Raw genomic sequence first — 20,401 nt, forward strand, 5'->3', positions numbered from 1 at the left:
ATGTGACCCACACAATCAGTTGGTTGTTTGTTGCAATGAGGAAGTCTTCAATCATTACAAAATGTTCTAATTTGATTAGTTTACTGCCTTTCTTATCATTGTTCAGCTCCTGCATCGGACCTGCCAAACTAACGGACTGTGGACCTCCTTTCTTTAATATCCAATATTATTAACTGATCATAACGTTACAGGCAATCGCTTTGGACTGGAACCCAAAGCGATGACTGCCCGATCATCGCATCTTATTATAGTCTATTTGAGAACACAGAGGAAGCCGGAATAATAACTGTCATGATGTGATATATATTATATAGGCCTAATCAATACATACACAAAAGTGGTGTTACTGCACTCTTTCATTTTATTTCTATTATTTGTAATCAAATGTTATTGAAATGACATGTTCCTCAATTTTACAGTAGAATACTGTATATTATTTGTTCATATAATTCATATATATAATTCATTCATTGTAATATACAGGGCAAGACATACTGTATGTCACAGTCAAATTGCTTTACACAGTACATTCAAGTTGTAACATATAAGTCTACACAATAGCCTATGAAGTGAATAGGCTATTATTTAATTGTTTAATGATTACACTGCAATGACAATGTCTGTGCTTTGATAAGGTTAATGTTTAAGTATATTATCCGAATTATATGATCTATAGTGTTACCCCTGGCATTATAGGCTACAAGTCAAGCATCAGTAATGTTTTGGATCGTCATATACATTTTCAGGTCTTATCTGAATCAATGACAGAGGTTGTAAGGACATCACAGTTTTTAATTAAAAAGTCTACATAACCCTTGGGAACTACTTTCATTTGCTGTTGTCAGCCATGGCTGTATTGTCTCCCAATCCCTAACGATAGCAAGCGAAAATCTAACGTCTGCCTGTCACAGAGATCGTACAAATCCATTTAGGCACCCAAGACCACTGACATTTAACTAATATAAGGCATATCTCCCTCATATCTCCCTCATTACGCACAGACTTGGACAGCCCTGCATGGCGTTCTCTTCCTCTCAATTTTATTAATGTAAGAACAATGAGTTCTATTGCAGCATGATAACTTATTTCCAGGAAGAGAAAGGCTATTTCTATTAGCTTGGAATCGACATTGATGTCAGCAGTTTTCTGAACTGTCCATAATCCACCAATGAGACACAGACTGAATAGACGGACATCGTGCCATAGACCAAACAGAAATTGTGCCATCTTATAATGATCACTAGTGGTTACCAGTTACATGAAGATAAGGTTGAAAATGGTTGAAAAAGTGTTCCTTTAGGCGTACACCATAGAAGCTGTCACACACACACAGACAAGAGTTTAACAAACACAAAGCCAAATCTGATCTACTGTATGCACATGCATGAAACTGCCCTGAGAGAACATGAATAATATGTATGCAGTGGCCTCTGAAACACCTGAACAATGGCTGGCGTCTCTTTGGTCACAGCCTTTTCGGAGTACAACCGCAGCAGGATCAATACTGACCACACGCCAGATTTATGACATGTCATGCTCTGAATTCTAAAGAGCAACTTACCGCCAGGACAACCACAACTGCTTCACTATCAGGCATTAAAGGCTCATAATGGACCTGGCTGCTCAGTCCCATTACTTTATTGTGCCCAATAATTCATCTTTTCATAGAAAATGTTCACGTGTTGTGTGCGCTGCTACAACAGAGGGAAGGTGGCAGATACAGTAAGTAAGGACTGATGACAAAACTTGTTCCGACAATAATGGGTGTCTGAGCTCTTAGACAGAGGCTATATCTCATGAATTAATTGATGCCTAATGTTATGCTTTAATCAAAAATAAGTACATTATACTATTTTCAAGTGATTCATTTCTGTATACAAGACAATCATAAGGATCATGGACCATTTGAGAGTGATGAAAACCAATGACAGAATGTGGAGGGATGAACCAATTTTAATTCAGTGAATATCTCTTTCACAATTGAATGTGCCATGAAAAAAAACATGAATTTGTTTGTCATTCACATTAGATGGCCGCCTGGCTAAAAAGCATTCATTTCATATGCAGACAAGCGTCTCAAAGAGCTGTTTGTTGGAACGAGATATTGAAAGGAGGCGTGCGAATAAGAGACTTCGTCAAAGACTACTGGCAGAAATGACAGATGTCTGATGCAGCCTGATTTTGGCACATGGAAAATATTGGATGTTTTTTTTCTTGCGAGCATTTAACTTGATTTCTGATGTGGGTGTGATAGGATCTCAAACAAGGTTGGGAAATGTAAGCCAGAGAAACTAGGCATGGGATTGACATGTGCGACAAATAATTATTTAGTCATTATGCAGTCCAACTACAGCCCTCGTCTCATGGCTGTGTTTCAGAACCACTCCCTCCGCTTGGTACAGACACCCTGAGCAGATGGTTCCTTCCTTTCGTGCAAAGATTGAAGCAGACGTTTCATGATTAAACCCACCAAATTATGTCCTTGGCGGTTTGTGTGGCCTCGTCTCGTCTGCACTGAGTTGAGCTGCTTCATCATTCATGTCACTCTCTCCCTTCTTCTTAAGTCACACAAGAGTCTTTACTGTACCAAACTGCATCGCTTGCGTCAGAGGGAGGAGGAACAATATTACTTATTTGGAGAGAAAATGTGGCATTGTCATGGTGTGACACTGAACCACGACCTGCTGTTTTCATTATGAACACTCCAGGGCTCCAGACTAAGGGGGGCCCCACGTCCCGGGGACTATAAAATATCTATTTGGGACAACCAAAACATTTGGTTACCCCTCTGGGGCTGATCTAAAGATTCTAAGAAGGCATTTATTTCAAGGATTAATGCATTTATCAAGGATTATTATGATACCTTGATACCTATTATGATTCCTTGCCACTTTCAAAAGCAATGCTGTAAGTCTTTAAATAACCGTTATATGTTCTGCCCTCACATTAGTATGAATGGTTAGAATGACATTCAAAATTAAAATAAATCGGGACTGTATACATTCACTTTGGGACGGTTAAAATTATCTTTTGGGACGGTTCCGGGATGTTGGTGAAAAACTTTAGTCTGGAGCCCTGGAACACTCCCATCATCTCCCCGTCAACAGATTCAAGACACAGACATCCTAATGGGATCCTTTTTTATTAGGGTCCTTGGACCCTAATTAAAAGCGACAAAATGTTTCATTGTGATGTCACACTGTATCGCAATATTTTACACGCACGCACGCACACTCGGTGTAGGTAGGGAGGCAGGCACACCAGCAAGGAAAGAACAGCATTTCAAGCATGGCCCGGGCAGGAATGCATCTATTATGGAGAAGTTTTCTCATTCCTCCCTGCTGCTCTCTGACTCAAATAGTTTCTATATTGGAGGTGTTTACTGTGAAACTAGGCTGTGTGTGCAGCAAGAATTCTTCTGCAAATGTCCTGTGAATATCGTGAACAGACAGATGGAATGAAATGTATCCTGTGTGTGATGCAGAAGTCTGTAAGTACAAAGAGTAGCATTCATTTCAGTGGTAAAAATGCACTCAGTGAGGTGCCACTGGGGGGGGGGGGGGGATCACAGTCTATACAACTCACGCACGCATGCACACGTGAGAAAAGAATCAAGACAGACAATATTTCTGTTTACCTACATGTCCCCCTGCTCCCCAGCATCACAGTTTGAAAAAGAGTCAAAGACACAATGAGAGTAAATGGCTCACAGGCTCTAAAACTTAAGGCATCTTGTAGTAAATGAATAATACCACTACTAGGACAGTCTACCAGTATAATGTTCACCAAGTGGAGGTGTAAAACAGGCTCACTAACCATAACATAAATATCCATGGCAGTATTAGTGGTTTTGGATGCACTGCAATGTGCAATACACCTGGGGTGTATAGTGAAAGAGATACAGCAGAATATCCGATAATCATTTACACTTGAGGAAGGAGTGCCCTCGATCTTAGCCTTTGAGGAATCCTGATACTAGAAGCAAATTTTCTAGAGCATGTATTGGATTTGCCTGCCGGGGTTTCTCACTTTGCTTAAATCTCAGGAAGCGTGTGACGAAAGGCCTCAGGGGAGCCCAGTCCTTGGATGGAGCCAATGAACGGTGAGCACTCTTCAAATCCAGGCCTCCGGGAAAATCCTCCTGGAAGATCTCCCAATGTGTTTTCTTCAGTTAAGATATGGCATAAATTCTCTAATGTCAGATCACTTTAAGTTTTGTAGAATTGCAGCATTAGATTTAGTCTCAAACACTGATCCATCCAAGGATTTAGTAGACGTCTGTCCTGTTATTTCACTTGTAGTGATGATAAGGATTAGAACTGGTAACTTGTGATACAAGTAACACACATCATGGATGGTTTAAGCAAAATAAACAATAATGGTGCTGGAACTATCCAATCAAACAGGCATCTTCCTCTGCACTTCTCTTTATCAAGAAGGTTGATTAAGTTTTCAGCCAGGACAAAGACAGCCAATGTCTCTACTACAATTAGCGGCTGCTAGGGAGACCGTTTGTGAGAAAAGGTCTGCCTGCTCGCACACCACATGTCCAATTGCCTCAATATTTTCCACAGAAAATCGGTTTATGCTCAACGTCTACTTTGAATTTTTCATTTTACATATTTTTATTTTGTTTGGCCCATGTTTTTGTCAGGATCTCCTCAATGGTCAGTAAGAATACATTGAGGACACATTGAGCACTCATTCAAGGTTACTTCGACTATGCATGCACCTCATGGTACCATAGCACCACAAAGGCCCTAAAAACAAGGCTCCAGACATCCCAAAACAAACTGATCAGGCCTTACTCCTACAACTCATCTTACCGCTGCTCATGTTGCCAGGTTGGGATGGGTACAGGACAGAGTACAGCAACTTGCAATGGGCCTGGTCTACAAGATACGCTACACCACAAAGACACCGACGTACCTGTCAAATGACTTCCAAAACGTCAACGCCATCCACAATCACAACACCAGAGGGAGCTCCACAAAATCATGTTCCAAACCTCTAGTATACCAAATTCTCAACATGCTATAATCATACCCACTATTCAAAACAACATCTTCATTGCTCACTACATGGACACAATTACTACATTTTCCCACAAATAACACAACACTGCTAACTAACTAACTAAATCTGCACATGCCCCAAGGGCGCTTTTTTCAAGTCAACTAAATTAGTCACAAGTGTTGCCCATTGCTCACACACCACGCACCACTGCCACAGTGCCACAATAACCCATGTATAAGCGAAAACCTGACCTTTAACAGATTAAAATCATTCAATCGAAACAATAGGTGTGTTGTGGTGTTGGCGGCTACGTGATGTGTGTGCTGTGCTGTCAGCAATGCTAGCATCTGGATTGGAGTCTTTCCTGATGCTATTCTGCAGCTTTCTCCACCATGCTCTCTTCATGGTCTACATTAAAAAACATCCATAAAATACTTATAGTATATAATAAGGTGCACAACCTGGTGTCCTGAGGAAATACGTATCATTTGACACAGTGTGGCACCAGTGCCAAAATAATCTAACCCTAACCTAACATAACCACACGCCGTAGCCACATAGCCGGAATGTCAGCGTGTCTGAATGCCACGCTGCTATGCTATATGCTTACAAGACGGGTAACTTCCGCCCGCCCCGGAAGTGATAGCCGTCCATACTTGAGCCAAATCTTCATTCTAGGCTATGCATCGTCGCAGGATGGTTTCACTTTCTTTTTTTTTTTAAAGATATTTTTTTGCGGCTTACGCCTTTTATTGATTTTTGAAGGGACAGACAGTAGGCTGACAGGAAACGGGAGAGAGATGGGGGATGACATGCGGTAAAGGCCGTGTCGGGTCCGGGAGTCGAACCCGCGGCACACTGCGACTGGATTACCAGTCCGGTGCCCAGACCGTTACGCTACGGCCTGGGCCTGGTTTCACTTTCTTAGCGTGATCAAAGTTAAGACTTTTATAAGGTTTTATAAGATTGCAGTTTGTCTCATTTTGAGATAAGGTACTATTAAGCGTGCGTGCGGCCACGTGCGCGTCAGATCCGTGTGGAGGCTGTCTAACATGTGAGTAAAAGCAAAGAAAAGCAATTAACGAAAACCTTTTTTTTTATTGCTGGATTAAATCAATTTAAAGAAAGACGAGTTCCCTCATTTTGGCACAGGCGGGTCATGGAGAGAAGAACGAGGTTCCCGCGTTCTTGGCATAGATTCGGTTAATATACTTTATTATAGAGTATATTATTGAGTATTTAATACTAACACTATTCATAATCATTGTGCACCGTGACAGATGATTGTTGTGTCTGATATGCGTACCTCTACTATGGTGGTTTTGGCTGCCTTGCACATGGGCTGGTTGAAGTTCCTCGCCGTTTTCCTGTCCGAAGAGAAGGACAGAGGTGGCTATAAACAAAACAGATTTGTTTTTTGTCCAGTCACTTGTTAAAACAAAACCTGAAAAACAGAGGTGACAGTGAAGACCTTACCACAAACGCACATCAATATAGGTGGAAAAACTAAAAACAATAAGGACTACCCATGTCTGCTTTTCAGAGCTGCTTAAAAAAGCAATCAACACTGTTGAAAAGGCTTGTAGATTACTTGAGGTGAAACACTGCTCTCTTGTGAATAAAGACTGAACTGCATCAACTGCAGCAATATCAATGAATAGGAAGAAAATGCCATTCTTAAAAACAATGTGTCATTCACACATTTCATTTGTATTGTTGCTTGGCTCATTTCAGCAATTTAGAGCAGAGGTTTTCAACTGGTGGTACGTGGATCACTGGTGGTCCCTGAAGGTATTGCATGTGGTTCCCCCTGGCCATGTCTTTAGTAATGTACTGTAGGAAAGTGAAGATTTGTTTGCCCATCATTTTATTTGGTTCTATTTTGGAGAAGCTTAATAACAGAGTTATTAATTAAATACATTATCATCATAATCAGTTGTCATTTGAGGAGGCTTATGCTTCAATTCCAAAAGTACTTCCAATCCACAGACTGTCAAGAGAGGCAGATATGAAACACAGTCCCTGTTCTGAATGAGTTGTCAGGCAGAGTTTACAGTAAAAGCTAAATTAATGTTACCTTCAACCTTTCTCAACTAGTGGTCCAAGGACCACCGTAGTATTGTGCAATGAATTAACAGGATATAATATAATATTATATATATATATATATATATATATATATAATATATAATTTAAAGCTTTCCTCCCTCAAACCATTCAAATTCAAATATTTTCTTAAATTTGATGGACTTATGACATATGATTTTAACAGAATACATTTAATTTTATTTATTTATTTACTTAATTTTTTTTTTTACATATTCCCATGGTCCACCTGCAGGCCTAACCATGTCATAGACCACTAATTGGTTGAGATGCATTGGTTGAGATGCATATTGTTACCAAAGTAAACTATTCTTAGCCTATAGTTTCCAGCAATGTCTCGTCATAGAGAGCCCTCATCTCTTTGATCTCCACCCCTCGCCCTGTTCTGGGGCAAGCAGAACCATAGCTGAACGCTGTAGAATCTAGCTGACAATTCATGCGCTTTGCGTTTGTAAACTTACTGATTTGCCTACTAAAGATTGAACAGAAAACTAATGAAAAGACGAGGCTTCCGCTCAACATACCGTACAAGGACAAGCTATGAGGAAGAGAGCGTTATTTCTGCAAAATCGGGGACATTATGGACACACAGAATGGAAAGATGATTTTGACAGCCCACTTTCACGGCTACAACTGTATTGAAGCAGTAGCCTACCTTATTGAAGGAACGAGCTATTATACATAATTGCTTTGCTTCCATAGCGAAACATCTGCAGGAAATCTTTCATGCCATGTTTATTTTACATCTGCGGTGGGTGCTCCGTTGATTCGGAACTGAATTAATTAATCAAGAACACCAGGCTTTCCACCAAAAGTCTGCTGTCTCGCTGGCCGAAGTTTGCATGCTTTTCGCTTGATGGAGATGCAAAAGAATCACAACCTATACACCCAATTAAAATAGAAACCTCAGATTATATAAAACTTGGAATTAAAAAAATCGCTTCAGATTAAATGAAGAGTGCTCGACTGTTGCCTCCATTATATGCGCCATGAGTGCACATTTGCTTGATAGTTGATACTTGCTTGTTTGATAGTCGAGACAATAATATCCTTCCTTCTAAAGTCCTTCTGTTATGGTACAAGTATGAAATGAGCAAATCTGCACAATTCTAAGTCAATAAAGTGGTATGAAATAGCATGGAAAAGTCACTGTTTACAATCTCCGTCATGTCACTCTAGCAAAGTGATTGATCTGTGTCTGTCTATAGCCCTCACTTGCCCCACAACAGGGCTCCGGGCTCCCAAATGACAAATGTTAACACCCTCCCCCCACATTCTGCCTGGCCTTATATTGCCATCACAAGAAAACAGAGGTGCCCAGGTTGATTCTTAGTCAGGGTGGTGGTCACCCTGACTAAACCAAAGGTCAAAACTAACTAAGTGACTAAACCAAAAGGTCAAAACCAACTAAATCCATTTACAGTATTATGTATGTAATGTGCCCCTTCGTCCTTTTGAACTGCAGATCTCATCTCATGGTATGAAAGAAATAACTGTCCCCACATCCCTACAAATAATACCATCCATTACTGAATGGCCTGAATTCGCAAGCACGTGCTGCTTATGGTGCAAACATGAAAAGGTGATTAAGAGAAGTTTAACGTGCTCTGAGGTGAGAAGTAGCTGAACCACAGGAAAAGTAAATATTTACACTGTCGTAAGGGAACATGTGGGCTCCAGTACCTGAAGACAATGTTTCCTGCTTTGTCGGCTTTCCAGGCCTTGATCAGAGCAAAGTCTCCAGTGATAGCCTTTTCCATGATGTAGTTCCTACCGTTGAATTCCCGCACCTACACATATTCAAGACATCATACATGCAGTATTTATTTACAGTAGTGCTTTTCTAAAAAGTTGCCAAGACGAAAAGGCAAAAGCAAACTATATGGCTTAGTGCTTAACCGCATTAATCCTATCTTGGGTAATTATTTTAGTTATTTATATATAGTTTTTATTTATTTTAAACAGCAAAAAATACCAGATACCAGAACACATTGCGATGCAACACGTTGTGAACTTCTAGATCAGCAAATGTATATAGGCCTTAAGTGGTTAAAAAGTAGAAATGCAATTATGTCAGAATTTGTCACACAGAACAACAATCACACACCACTTAACTCAGGTGACTCATGGTGGCTCTATTCAGCAACAAACTGCTATTTGGAAAAAATCCAAATGAAATTTGTGAAGAATATCTAGTGGTTGGCATTCATTCAAATAGCTGATGCCATGGAAGAACAATTCGTTTGCCCCAGCACTAAACTGATGCGGGTGAGTTCATTTTATTTCTTTCAAGTGAAACAACCAATATGCCAATAGGCTGCGTTCTGACCTCCCTCGACTCGCTTGCAATGGCGATGGTGCCATCTTTGTTGTATTTGATGGGGGAGCCTCCCTCTTGGATCAGTGTACCATAGCCTGTGGCTGTGAAGAAGGCTGGAACTCCTGCTCCCCCTGCTCTGATCCTCTCTGCCAGGGTACCCTGAAGGTGCAAGGTGGGGAGGAGGAAAGCAAAGAAACAGATTTTCAAACAATATATGCCATTTACTGAGCAACAGTCAGATGGAATATAAATGACAAAATAGTAGTTTTAAGAGTTTAGCAAATTGAAGGCAAGGCTTGTACGTAGCATGTAGGTATGCTGGATTTGACAATGTTGCTGTGTGTGTGTGTGTGTGTGTGTGTGTGTGTGTGTGTGTGTCCAACCTGTGGTGTAAGTTCCACCTCCAGCTCCCCAGACAGATACTGTCTCTCAAACTCCACATTCTCTCCAACGTATGAGGAAATCATCCTTTTGATCTGTTTTGTCTTGAGGAGGAGGCCAAGCCCGAAGTTATCCACCCTGTGCTTGCGCACACGCACACACACACACACACACACACACACACACACACACACACACACACACACATTAGTGTTTTAAAAGAGTATAGACACATGCGAGACGATGCAAAACGCATCACAGAAGCCCCAAATAGGCTCTGCCTGTCACACTTTTCCAACCCGGAAGAACGGATGAAAAGGAAGTATGCGCTGGGTGAACAACTGTCACGTTTTCCTTTTACTTTATACCTGATGTAAACAGGTATAAAGTATAGTCTGGGTCACTTTCCCAAATATATGAACTCCGAAGGCAAATCGTGTTAATTTATGGCATACATGTTTTCTAGGGGTATTAAGGTCTGCTGAATCCAAATCTGCTGTATGCCAAGCTCAAAAATAGATGCTAAGCCCTCAAAATGGACCATTTAAAGATGGCGGCCACCACTATGCTGAAACATATAATAAAACACATTATGTTTGACTAAACATGGTAGAAAATAGACTGAAATGTCCTCTTTTATGTTTTCATATATCGGGAATACAATGCAATATTCTGATTTAAGATCAATTGTGAAGAAACCAGTTTTATATAATTTATAGTGACAATTGTCCTCTTTAGTCCAGGCCCTTAGGGATATGTCGTGCTAATCAGTCTAAAAGCACCATATTTGGCCCAGATGTAGTCCAGGGCATGTTCTAATGATTTAGAACATGCTTGGTGTCCATTTCAGGAGGTTTGACGATAAGAAACATTTTGGAATACTTATCTTTATGATTGGGTGTGTCTGGACACCTAATTTGCATATGTCCAAGATGGAGGCAATATGAAAATACCTTGTTGTACCTTAACATTTCACACTATATTGGCAAACTTGTGTCTATTTGTATGTTTTTTCTTTAGCATTAGAAACATTGGAATGCTCTTATACTGTATGTTGTCGTCTGGACCCTCATTATTGGTGCAGGCACTCTCACATGAGGGTGGCCTGGATGCTCAGTAGAGCACTCACCTTTCAACCACAATAGAGTATGTGCATGCATAAAGTGAGTGGCAAAGTGAGTTTAACGTTGTTTAATGCAATCAGATTTCTGTTTGGAGGTATGAGCTGTCACGGGTAAAGGTATGATGATGATGTCATGTGCATGCCCTCTATGACTATGCCATGGCTTTGATCCTGGGCACCTCCGACTCTGATAAGAAGGCACTTTGACCTACTTACTTGTACTACTTACTGTTATAGAGTCCCATATACTGAAATCATGAATATGACAACCATGCAGACACAATAGCAAGGGGATGGGATTAGCCACTGCAACCACATGGATGTGCTAAAGAAAGATGTTGATGTGGAAAACACAACTGGCTAGAATCGCTAGATGTACTGTATGGGGAATCGAGATAGCCGAAGACGCAGATGAAGGAGTCGCTGGACATCAGAGTTGATCTGCACAGGCTCCAAGGTGAGGGCAACTATACTGTAGGTTGCCTGTCAGATCCAGTGTTGCCTACTTGCCTCCAAAACTGCCTATTCACAGCCTGTTAGCACATGGAAGAGAGGCAAAGCCAGTGACTTTTGGAGACCAGGAGCATTGCAGATATCATGAACAGGAATGTCCCAGTAGTTATTTCCGCAGCCAAAGCCAATCCAGCTGTGTGATGCTTAATGTCTCAAATAAGTGGATTGCAAGAACTACAATTGATAGACAAATGCCTTTATGGCCATTGGCCCCAGCATGGGCCATGTACAGAACAATTGTTGTGTCCTTTTCAGGATGGTTTCAAAGCTGTAGTGCAGATAAATTGAATCCAGGTTAGTTTGAGAGCACATTTTTCTTGTTACAAAGCAGCAGTTAACCCTACATGTCATCATCCATGAGCTCATCACTGATAATCCCAAAAAGTCACTTCTACAGTTACTTAGAGGAAGAAAGTATACCAGACATTATTAGGTGTACATGTTGTCATCAATCGCGTGCGTGCGTGCATGTGTGCGTGTGGCGAAGTATCAATGATTAATTGCTGGTCTGATCTAAACATATTGTTTAAATTCTAAACAATGTTAATATGTTAGCTGTATCAAAACTACTTACTTACTTATGTTATTGTTTCAATATCTGAAAATTGCATAGGTTGTTTGTTTTGAGTTTAACTCAATCTGGGGGCGAAAATGTACAATAGATATTGGTGAATAGTGACCATATTGGTAATAATAAGCAAATTAAAGTGCTCTAGTCTAGATAGATTGAATCATCATAATACACCAAGTTTACCAAGAGTGTTTTTCAAATCTTCCTATAACTGCCATCTCGGAAATATATACGAATTAGGCGTCCACCCAATCATAAAGAAAAGTATTTCAACATGTATCTATTGTCTAAAAATGTGAAATACACAAGTTTGCATATGTTGATCATCTGGTTTAAACATTACAGCCCACACCGTTTATATGTGGTGGCCATATTGGATTTGGCTGCTGTGGCGACCCCGAAGGTCGCTGACTTGGGTGCCCTAACTAAATCATTAGAGCATGCGCTGGGCTACATCCAGGCCTGGATTGGCCACAGGACATACCAGGCATGTGCCCGGTGGGCTGACCCTCTGGTGGGCCGGTCTGGGCCAAATGTTAAATTAGTTGTCTGTTGGTTGTGTATCATTTATGTTGTATACTGTTAAATGTGGAGGTGTTAAGGGCTTGTATTTCAAGTATTTGTATGGGCCTCGACCCCTGAAAAGTCACTAGAGTATCTGCGCACTGGTTGTGGTGGGCCAGTCTGGGCCAAATTCCGCAAAAATGTCCGGGCCAAATTTTTGTCTTAGTCCAACCATGGCTACATATGGGGAAACTTTGGTGATTAGACTGATTAAGGGCCTGGACCATTCATAGAGAAGCAGCAAGCCGTTTGTGGCTGATATTGTAGTTAGGCCATCAGTTTATACCACAGGCATGCAATATTATTTTTAAGCAGTTTCTTCACAAGTATTATGGAGTTGGTTTCCTTGTACACATGTTATGTACATATACTTATTGGGAACATCAATTATTGCTTAAAGTTGGTTGGAAAAATATTCGCCAATAAATGTCAATTTTCACAATATGTATGAATTTTAAGCAATTTCCTCACACTTGATTTCAAATCAGAATATTGAATTGTATTCCCCATATATGAAAACATAAAAAATTACACTTCAGTCTATATTTCTACCTTGTTTAGTAAAAAATATAGGCGTTTTATTATGTTTCAGCATAATGGGGGCCGCCATCTTTAAATGGTCCATTTTGAGGGCTTAGCATCCATTTTTGAGTTTGGCATACAGCAGATTTGGATTCAGCAGACCTTAATACCCCTAGAAAACATGTATGCCATAAATTAACACGATTTGCCTTCAGCACATTCTCTGAAATCCTGCCTTGACTAGTAGTGATCTTTCTGGTTTTATCCTCGTAGCAGTTTTTGTATTGACCTACTACAAATGTCAATCAAGCTTGTTTGTTAAAGGTATATTCAGTGATTTCACTTAATTCAAATTTCACTTATTTTTTTGTTTTGTTGTGATAATCCTCCCTACTATAGAGTGTGCTGGCCATATAAGGATTTCCTCCCTGTCCCCAGTTAACCTCTGGGGGTCAAAAAAACCATAGGTTTCGTTTTTGACTCTCTATCCTGATTGGACGAAAGGCTGGGTCCCACAGCCAAAAATGAAACCTAAGGTTTTTTGAGCGAAATCACTGAATATACCTTTAAATGTAGGCTATATAAAATTGTACAATCCTATGCGGTAGGCTATATTAATGTCTGTAGTATGATGTATGAATGCATGAGAAAGTGTGTGTGTGTGTGTGTGTGTGTGTGTGTGTGTGTGTGTGTGTGTGTGTGTGTGCGTGTGTGTGTGTGTGTGTGTGTGTGTGTGTGTATATACAAGTTTAGTGTTGTTCAACATTTTCATGTCAGTGACCCACACATCCTTCTTTTGAAAGGTTTTATGCAAGAATTTTTACAGAAAACCCCATAAAGACAGTTTTTGTTGTTAGACTACATTTAGAACAAAATTATACAAAACTAGATTGGTCTATACTGTGTAGTCGGATAAGAGTGGAGAGTGAAACCTATGATTTGAAGTCATTCTTATAAATTCTCTCACTGAGCTAACTTCTAGTCAGTGTACAAAATGGTAAAATGTAACTGTCCCTCATTTTTCTGTAGGCTTCCTGAAACTCAGTCAAGGACCCCTGTGGGTGCCCTGACCTCACTTTTTCAACCAGTGTATGCAGCAAACTGTTGAGCATTAGCACAGAATCATTTGCTTGCTATTAGTTATCCATACTACAATCTGTATGATCACACACTCTGGTATATTTCCTTTTCATTATACCAGCCAAGAAGAGAACTACACTCATTCATGAAGACATGAGTATTCTATCTATAGTTCCGAAGCAACTGTTCCAAAGCAGTTGTGGAATGAGGACGACACAGAGAACCCTGCTTTGTCCTTCATTCAAGTCCTATGTCAGCTGATGAGACATCTAGGTCATGTGTGCTTAGAATACAAAAAGAAAATCACATGATTTACCCTGTTGCACAATAAAACTTGCATGTGTTGTGCACAAAACGGTAGTGTGTGGGTGTGTTCCCCACAGACATAATAATATTTACTGCCACCGCCCTTAAAGTAGCCAGGCCAATGTCTTGATAAAAGCCACCGCCCTTACTACTTCAAGGGGCTGATGATTGTATTGTAAAAATGATAGTGAGTTGTTATAGTGTGTTTGTTCAGTTACTGTCTCCCAGTCTCTCTTGTTCTTTAAAACAGAACATGACAGTGGTAAAATTTCAGTATTTGTCTTTACAATGTAAACCTCCAGTAGGGAATTACCCTCTCAAAGTTTTGCTTCCATGCACCATTGTCCATCTCATATTACACTGCAGCCCATTGTTTCTGAGTGAATGCTAAAGCTAGAGTGCTATATAGAATAAAGAAGCACTGTTTCTATCTACATTCACTCCAGAATGATCTAGCTCACCAAGCAAATGAAAGATAATATGTATTATCATGCTTTTTTATTTTTTTAATATGTGCCTATTTGTATTGTTTCTCTTATGACTAGACTGTTCAAGAGCATGGCCTTTAACATACAGTACATGCTGGAAAGCAAACATTTTGACTGTCTGTCCCAAGGGTGATAAAGTCCAACTTTGGTTAAAGCATACTGGCAGCTTTCAGCAAAGCCATATTACCACTTTTATTCTTTTCTGGTTGTGTTTTTTCAGGCACTAAATTATAGCAATAATTTCAGTCTAACATTGCAGTCGTGATATAATGATATAATGGTGAAATGTATTCACTTCATGGTATACTGACCATTTAAATCTCCTTACAACCTGATTTTGATAAGGCAACCTGGCCTAGAATTTGAGATGCACTACCAAGTCCAATATTATGTTTTCATTGAAATGGTAGTTTCAAGCCAATTCATGCTGCCAACTTTATCATCCGAAATAATAATAAAGTGTATAATAATAATATCCGTAGATCAAAATTCAACAATATTTCACAGCATAGTAGACTTACGTAGTAGTTCTGCAGCTTTCTCCTCCATGAGCTACAGACAGGCATTCAGACTAGTGTGCATTGTTGCCGCTCTATCTCACAAAACTTCATAGGGTATCAGATACCTGATGAAGGTTGTTTAGACCGAAACGTCTGAAAAGTCTGAATAAAACTGCTGCTCTATAAGTGAAGACAGTGTGTTTCCTCTCATGATTCGCATTTGGTTGCCGGCTCCTACGCACCTGTCATTGTAGTTGTACATAAGGCCTCTTCTCTACCAACCCTTCAAGGATATAAAATCTAATATAAAATGCATATTGTTATAATCATGATCGCCCATGTCTGTGTACTTGAACGTGAGACACAGTGTACTTGATACAGTATGTATTGTGTACTGCCTGATCTGTAGCATACTTTATAGTTAGGCTACGAGAGACATCTCAGACAGCAAGGTCAGCCTTGCTGCAGTAGGCACGTTTGTTATTATGTCTCATATCTTGTCATTACGATCCAGCACTGTATATGTTCCCGTTTGTGTAATAAACTTTGTGAACCTTTAGCAAGTTTAGCATGATACTGTCTCGTGTCGCGTTATTGTTCTCCCGGGCCCGCCGCCGCAGTCGCCGTACCGAAGGAATACTTCAAACGGATTATCACACACCACCCAGCCTGCACACACTACCTGTCTGTCAAACCAGACGAGGGTCCAGTACAACACATATCACAATGAAACATGTTGTGAGCTTGTAGAAAAACATTATTGGAAATTTGAAGAATGCCCAAAATAGGTTCACCAGACTTTTACACATTTATATGAAAGCAATTTTTTTGGAAGGAAGAAAGGGAAACAAATTATATATATATATATATTTATACCGGATATATAACAATAATGTTATTCATATTATTTAGGAGTAAATAGCACTGTGCCCCTCAATCTTTAAACAACCGTGGTTGCAGATTCTGGCCATGATCAAATTGAAACAAACATCTTCTTACAATTCTTTATGAAGTCCATTTACTGTTGAAACAACAACTTTGGATTTTTGAGTAGAGCTTTTGGCTTGACAACATCCTTTATAAAAAATCTTCCACCACCATGGAAGGCAACGCGTGTTTTAGGTTTAGGGTTGCATGTAGGTACCTGCACATGATGTTCACCGTCATACAAACAGCCTCACACACACACACACACACACACACACAAACACTTACCCAGCATTGTTGCTTACTGCCGTGAGACCGTTAACGCCAGTCTTCAGTAAACTGTTTATAAGGTTCTCTGGGATTCCACACAACCCAAAGCCTGTATATAAAGAGAGACATTAGTTACGCAATAGAACAAGTCAAATGCTTTGAGAAAGGTCATGGAGATAACACAATGGAAAGTGCCAGCCTGGAGAGACTATAAATATGAGCTGTGAGATCTCAGTACACAGTGCACATACACTGTGTGCATGCACTGTACTAATGGCACAGAATGAGTACAATGTACAATGTGGTGACACTTGTTTGACTGCAAGGTTGAACAAGGCTGTGCATACATATGCCCAATCAAGTTAAACAGTCAGTCTATTAGCCCAGTGGTTTCCAAACTTTTCAGGTCGAGACCCAAAAGAGAACTAACAACAAACTAGATCTACAAGCTTGCAATGCGGCACGAAGCAACACGTTCACTACTTCTTAATTATTGTTCTTTTCTTTTTTTTTTACTCTTGTCGTGACCCATAAAATTGGTCCGTGAACGGCAAATGGGTCGAGACCCACTGCTTGGGAAACAGTGCACTAGCCTATAGACCGATTCACAGAGGGTTTCCTGGGTGCGGCCATTACTGAGGTGTACCATTAAGTGCAGCTACACCTGGTCTACAGAGCACCTGCTCCATGTATTACACCTCAGAAATGGCCGCGCCCAGGGCACCCCTCTGTGAATCGGTCTATATGTTTATAATCTGAGTTCCCAGAAGTTTTATTTTTCGCCACTAGGCGGGCGAGAAAGACTTCTGGGAAAAAAGGACCGTATCCCTGTGAGGGAAGTACGTTGCGCTCAGAATCTGAGCGGACACTCCCCTTTCCGGTCTGAAGCACTGTGCATACCATGAAAATAGTCCGAAGGGAATCCAATTCCAAATTGAATTGTAGTAGGCCACCACCGCTCAAGGAGCAATTGTTTCCCTTCCGTCTTATTTAGATGTAGCGCCCACTCCATGTGGAACCCGCCCCTGTCTTTTTATTCGCATTTCTATTTGAAACGCAATGCACTGGGCCACGCCCCTGCTGCACAGGATCTGAGGCCAATTTTCCTAGACTAATATGTTTATAACACACCAACAACAGCATTTTGCTCTTAATAAACTGGGTGACACCGTCAGTCGTCACTGAACCGGTGCGGTCCTGACTGTACAGCTTACCTCCCACTAGAACAGTTGCACCGTTTGGGATGTCTTTCACAGCTTCTGTGGGATCTGTGTAGAACTTAGAATTCCTCTGGCTGGTGGTGGAAAAGTAACAGCCACATGTCTGTGGAAAGAGAACAAATGCATTTAAGTATAAGCTGTGGAGTGGATAGAAACAGAACAATGTGCGAGGGGGAAACAGATATATACAGCTTACGGGGCTGATCCAGTTTATACAGTCAAAGAATGAAAAGATAAACAAAACTGCTGAGCAAATCCAGCAACAAAGGGAGCAGAGATTTAGGACATCATTGTGCCACTTCACAGTTTGCAGACTCAGCTAGAAAATACATTATTTCACTATTTCACTCAACTATGACTAAAGATCAGCTAATTCATTTGAAAATTATGATTTACAGCCTTAAGCCCTAACCACACCAAAGGGTCAAGGCGGTTTTAGCGTTGTCCCTGCAGTGTGATGTCTTGTTGCACGTTGACCCTAGTGATTCAATGCATCATCATTATTCCATCTACATTGTATGAAAAACAGTAATGCACCTTTCAAAGTACAACTAACGACCCACTCTGTTTTGAAGCCCAGATTTCCCTAGGTTGTGGGTTGTGTTCAATTTACAGTACAGATATGTTAACTCTATGTATAAATGCACCATGTCTCTGTACATCTGTAATGCACGTAACTAGAGAACCGTTAGCACCACCGACTTCAAATTTGACATACGCATTCCACACCCCCACAGGAAGTGCAGTGCCTGGTGTCGAGTTGGTCGGACCCACGGTTGTCCAGAACCACCACAAAAGGCTCTTCCTGGGCTCTGGACAGGGCCGCTGCCCATGCTCCATATATGGAGCTGGCCTGACATCATTCTGACATCTGCATAGACTCCATACTTGGGTATGCCTGACAAAGAACTCCATATATGGGCATAAAAGGGACAGGGACATAATAACTGGGTGGGGCATTCATTTCTAACTTGCATCGTTCCAAGTAGGCCAGTGCCCAATCGGCAGTTCCTGACAGTTCCTGTCTTTTCCTTCCTGTCTTTTCCATGTGAGAAAACCATCTGGTGGACAGTCAGTAAAGGGTGTAAAACTGACTGTCTACCAGGAAGGAGTTCTTATAAAGTCAACTTTAACTCCATCTGGGGCCAGGGCTTTCATTTTCAGACAGAATCCCATCCTCACCTATTGCTTTATTCATTAACCCTTGGCATAACTAATTATGCAACAGTTAGTTCCAACCAAGTAATTTGATTGGTCTGTCATTATCTATCTTAGATACACTGTCCAAGTCCAAGTCCAGTTGAGTTGGCAGAGCGAAATAAATTATTACAAAAACATAAAGATAATAATCTGTTGTTTTCTGTTTACTGTTAACTAATAAAAACTGTTTATTACACAAGATCACACTTGAGGTTGTGTTGAATATCAGTATGGCTGTGATTCAGTTGTATAGGCTGCCCAAGAGAAACATTCACCCCGTTAGAAATATTCCCTCGTTAAATGTGCCAAGGTGGTTGCAACTATTTTGGAAACCAGAAAATGTTTAACAACCTTAAAATTATAAACCTATTTCAAATTGTGAAATTCAACATGTTAATCCTGTAAGGGGCCTTATGATGAACGGTCTACTCTATCTCAGGATAACACCATTCATCATATCTTGGCTGTGTCTGAGATGTTATAACCAAGATGTCAGAAATATAAACTGGACTAATGTGTATTCTACTCTGGAGCTAGAGCCTTCTTTACATATTATTTTTATTAACATCTTTAAGAGGAGTGTATACTCTATGGCTATACACATTTTCACTAGAAGAGCAGGAGATGGAAAAATGAATCATCATTCCTTTAATAAAGTTGCTCTACATATAAGCTTATTATGCTCTTGGATGTGCTTCAATTGTTTTCAGGGCTATTTATGGGTGCGAGTCTATCCCATACACATGGCTGCAATGGAAACATTCTCATCAGCTGTGTGACTCGTGTGGGACCATGCTGGTAGTAAGTTATGCAAGAACGATCTCTGATTTCTCTCTCTCTCAACATTTGTAGTCCACACACACACACACACACACACACACACACACGTCAGGCTCGTACTTGGCCTCACCCCCCGAACCCCTGCCCACTTTGACAGGCTGGAATGGCTTAGGGTCGACGACAGAGCAGCATCTTTAGTACAGTGCAGCATCTTGCAATGGGATACACCACCAAGATACCCATGTACCTGTCTAAATACTTCCTTAATGTTAACGAAGTCCACACCCACAACACCAGAGGGAGTGCAACAAACCATGTACAACCCAGATTCGGCACAAACAAGGGACTAAATTATTTTCGCTCCTATGCCACCAAAATGTGGAACGCCCTACCAACAGTCATTAAGACATGTGAATCCCTTGACTCCTTCAAAACCGCTCTCAAAAGCAATTTGAAACTGGCCCCCATAAAATCGGAATCCCCCCCCCCCCCCTTTGTTTCCCCCCCTCACTGT

General features: G+C 40.6%; 1 protein-coding gene across 1 annotated transcript in view; it reads right to left on the bottom strand.

Moving 5' to 3' along the window:
* Positions 1-20,401, bottom strand: part of oxct1a (3-oxoacid CoA transferase 1a) — a 67,537-nt gene that overhangs the window by 45,975 nt on the left and 1,161 nt on the right. Inside the window, exons 2-7 of the mRNA XM_083785034.1 lie at positions 17,902-18,010; positions 16,706-16,796; positions 9,826-9,961; positions 9,452-9,601; positions 8,806-8,912; positions 6,323-6,383 (exon numbers count right to left, since the gene is read on the bottom strand). Of these exons, the coding sequence (XP_083641160.1) occupies positions 6,323-6,383; positions 8,806-8,912; positions 9,452-9,601; positions 9,826-9,961; positions 16,706-16,796; positions 17,902-18,010 (654 nt within the window). The remainder of the gene's footprint in view (positions 1-6,322; positions 6,384-8,805; positions 8,913-9,451; positions 9,602-9,825; positions 9,962-16,705; positions 16,797-17,901; positions 18,011-20,401) is intronic.

The sequence above is a fragment of the Protomyctophum parallelum genome (assembly GCF_964188405.1).
Source record: "Protomyctophum parallelum genome assembly, chromosome: 15".
Lineage (NCBI taxonomy): Eukaryota > Metazoa > Chordata > Actinopteri > Myctophiformes > Myctophidae > Protomyctophum > Protomyctophum parallelum.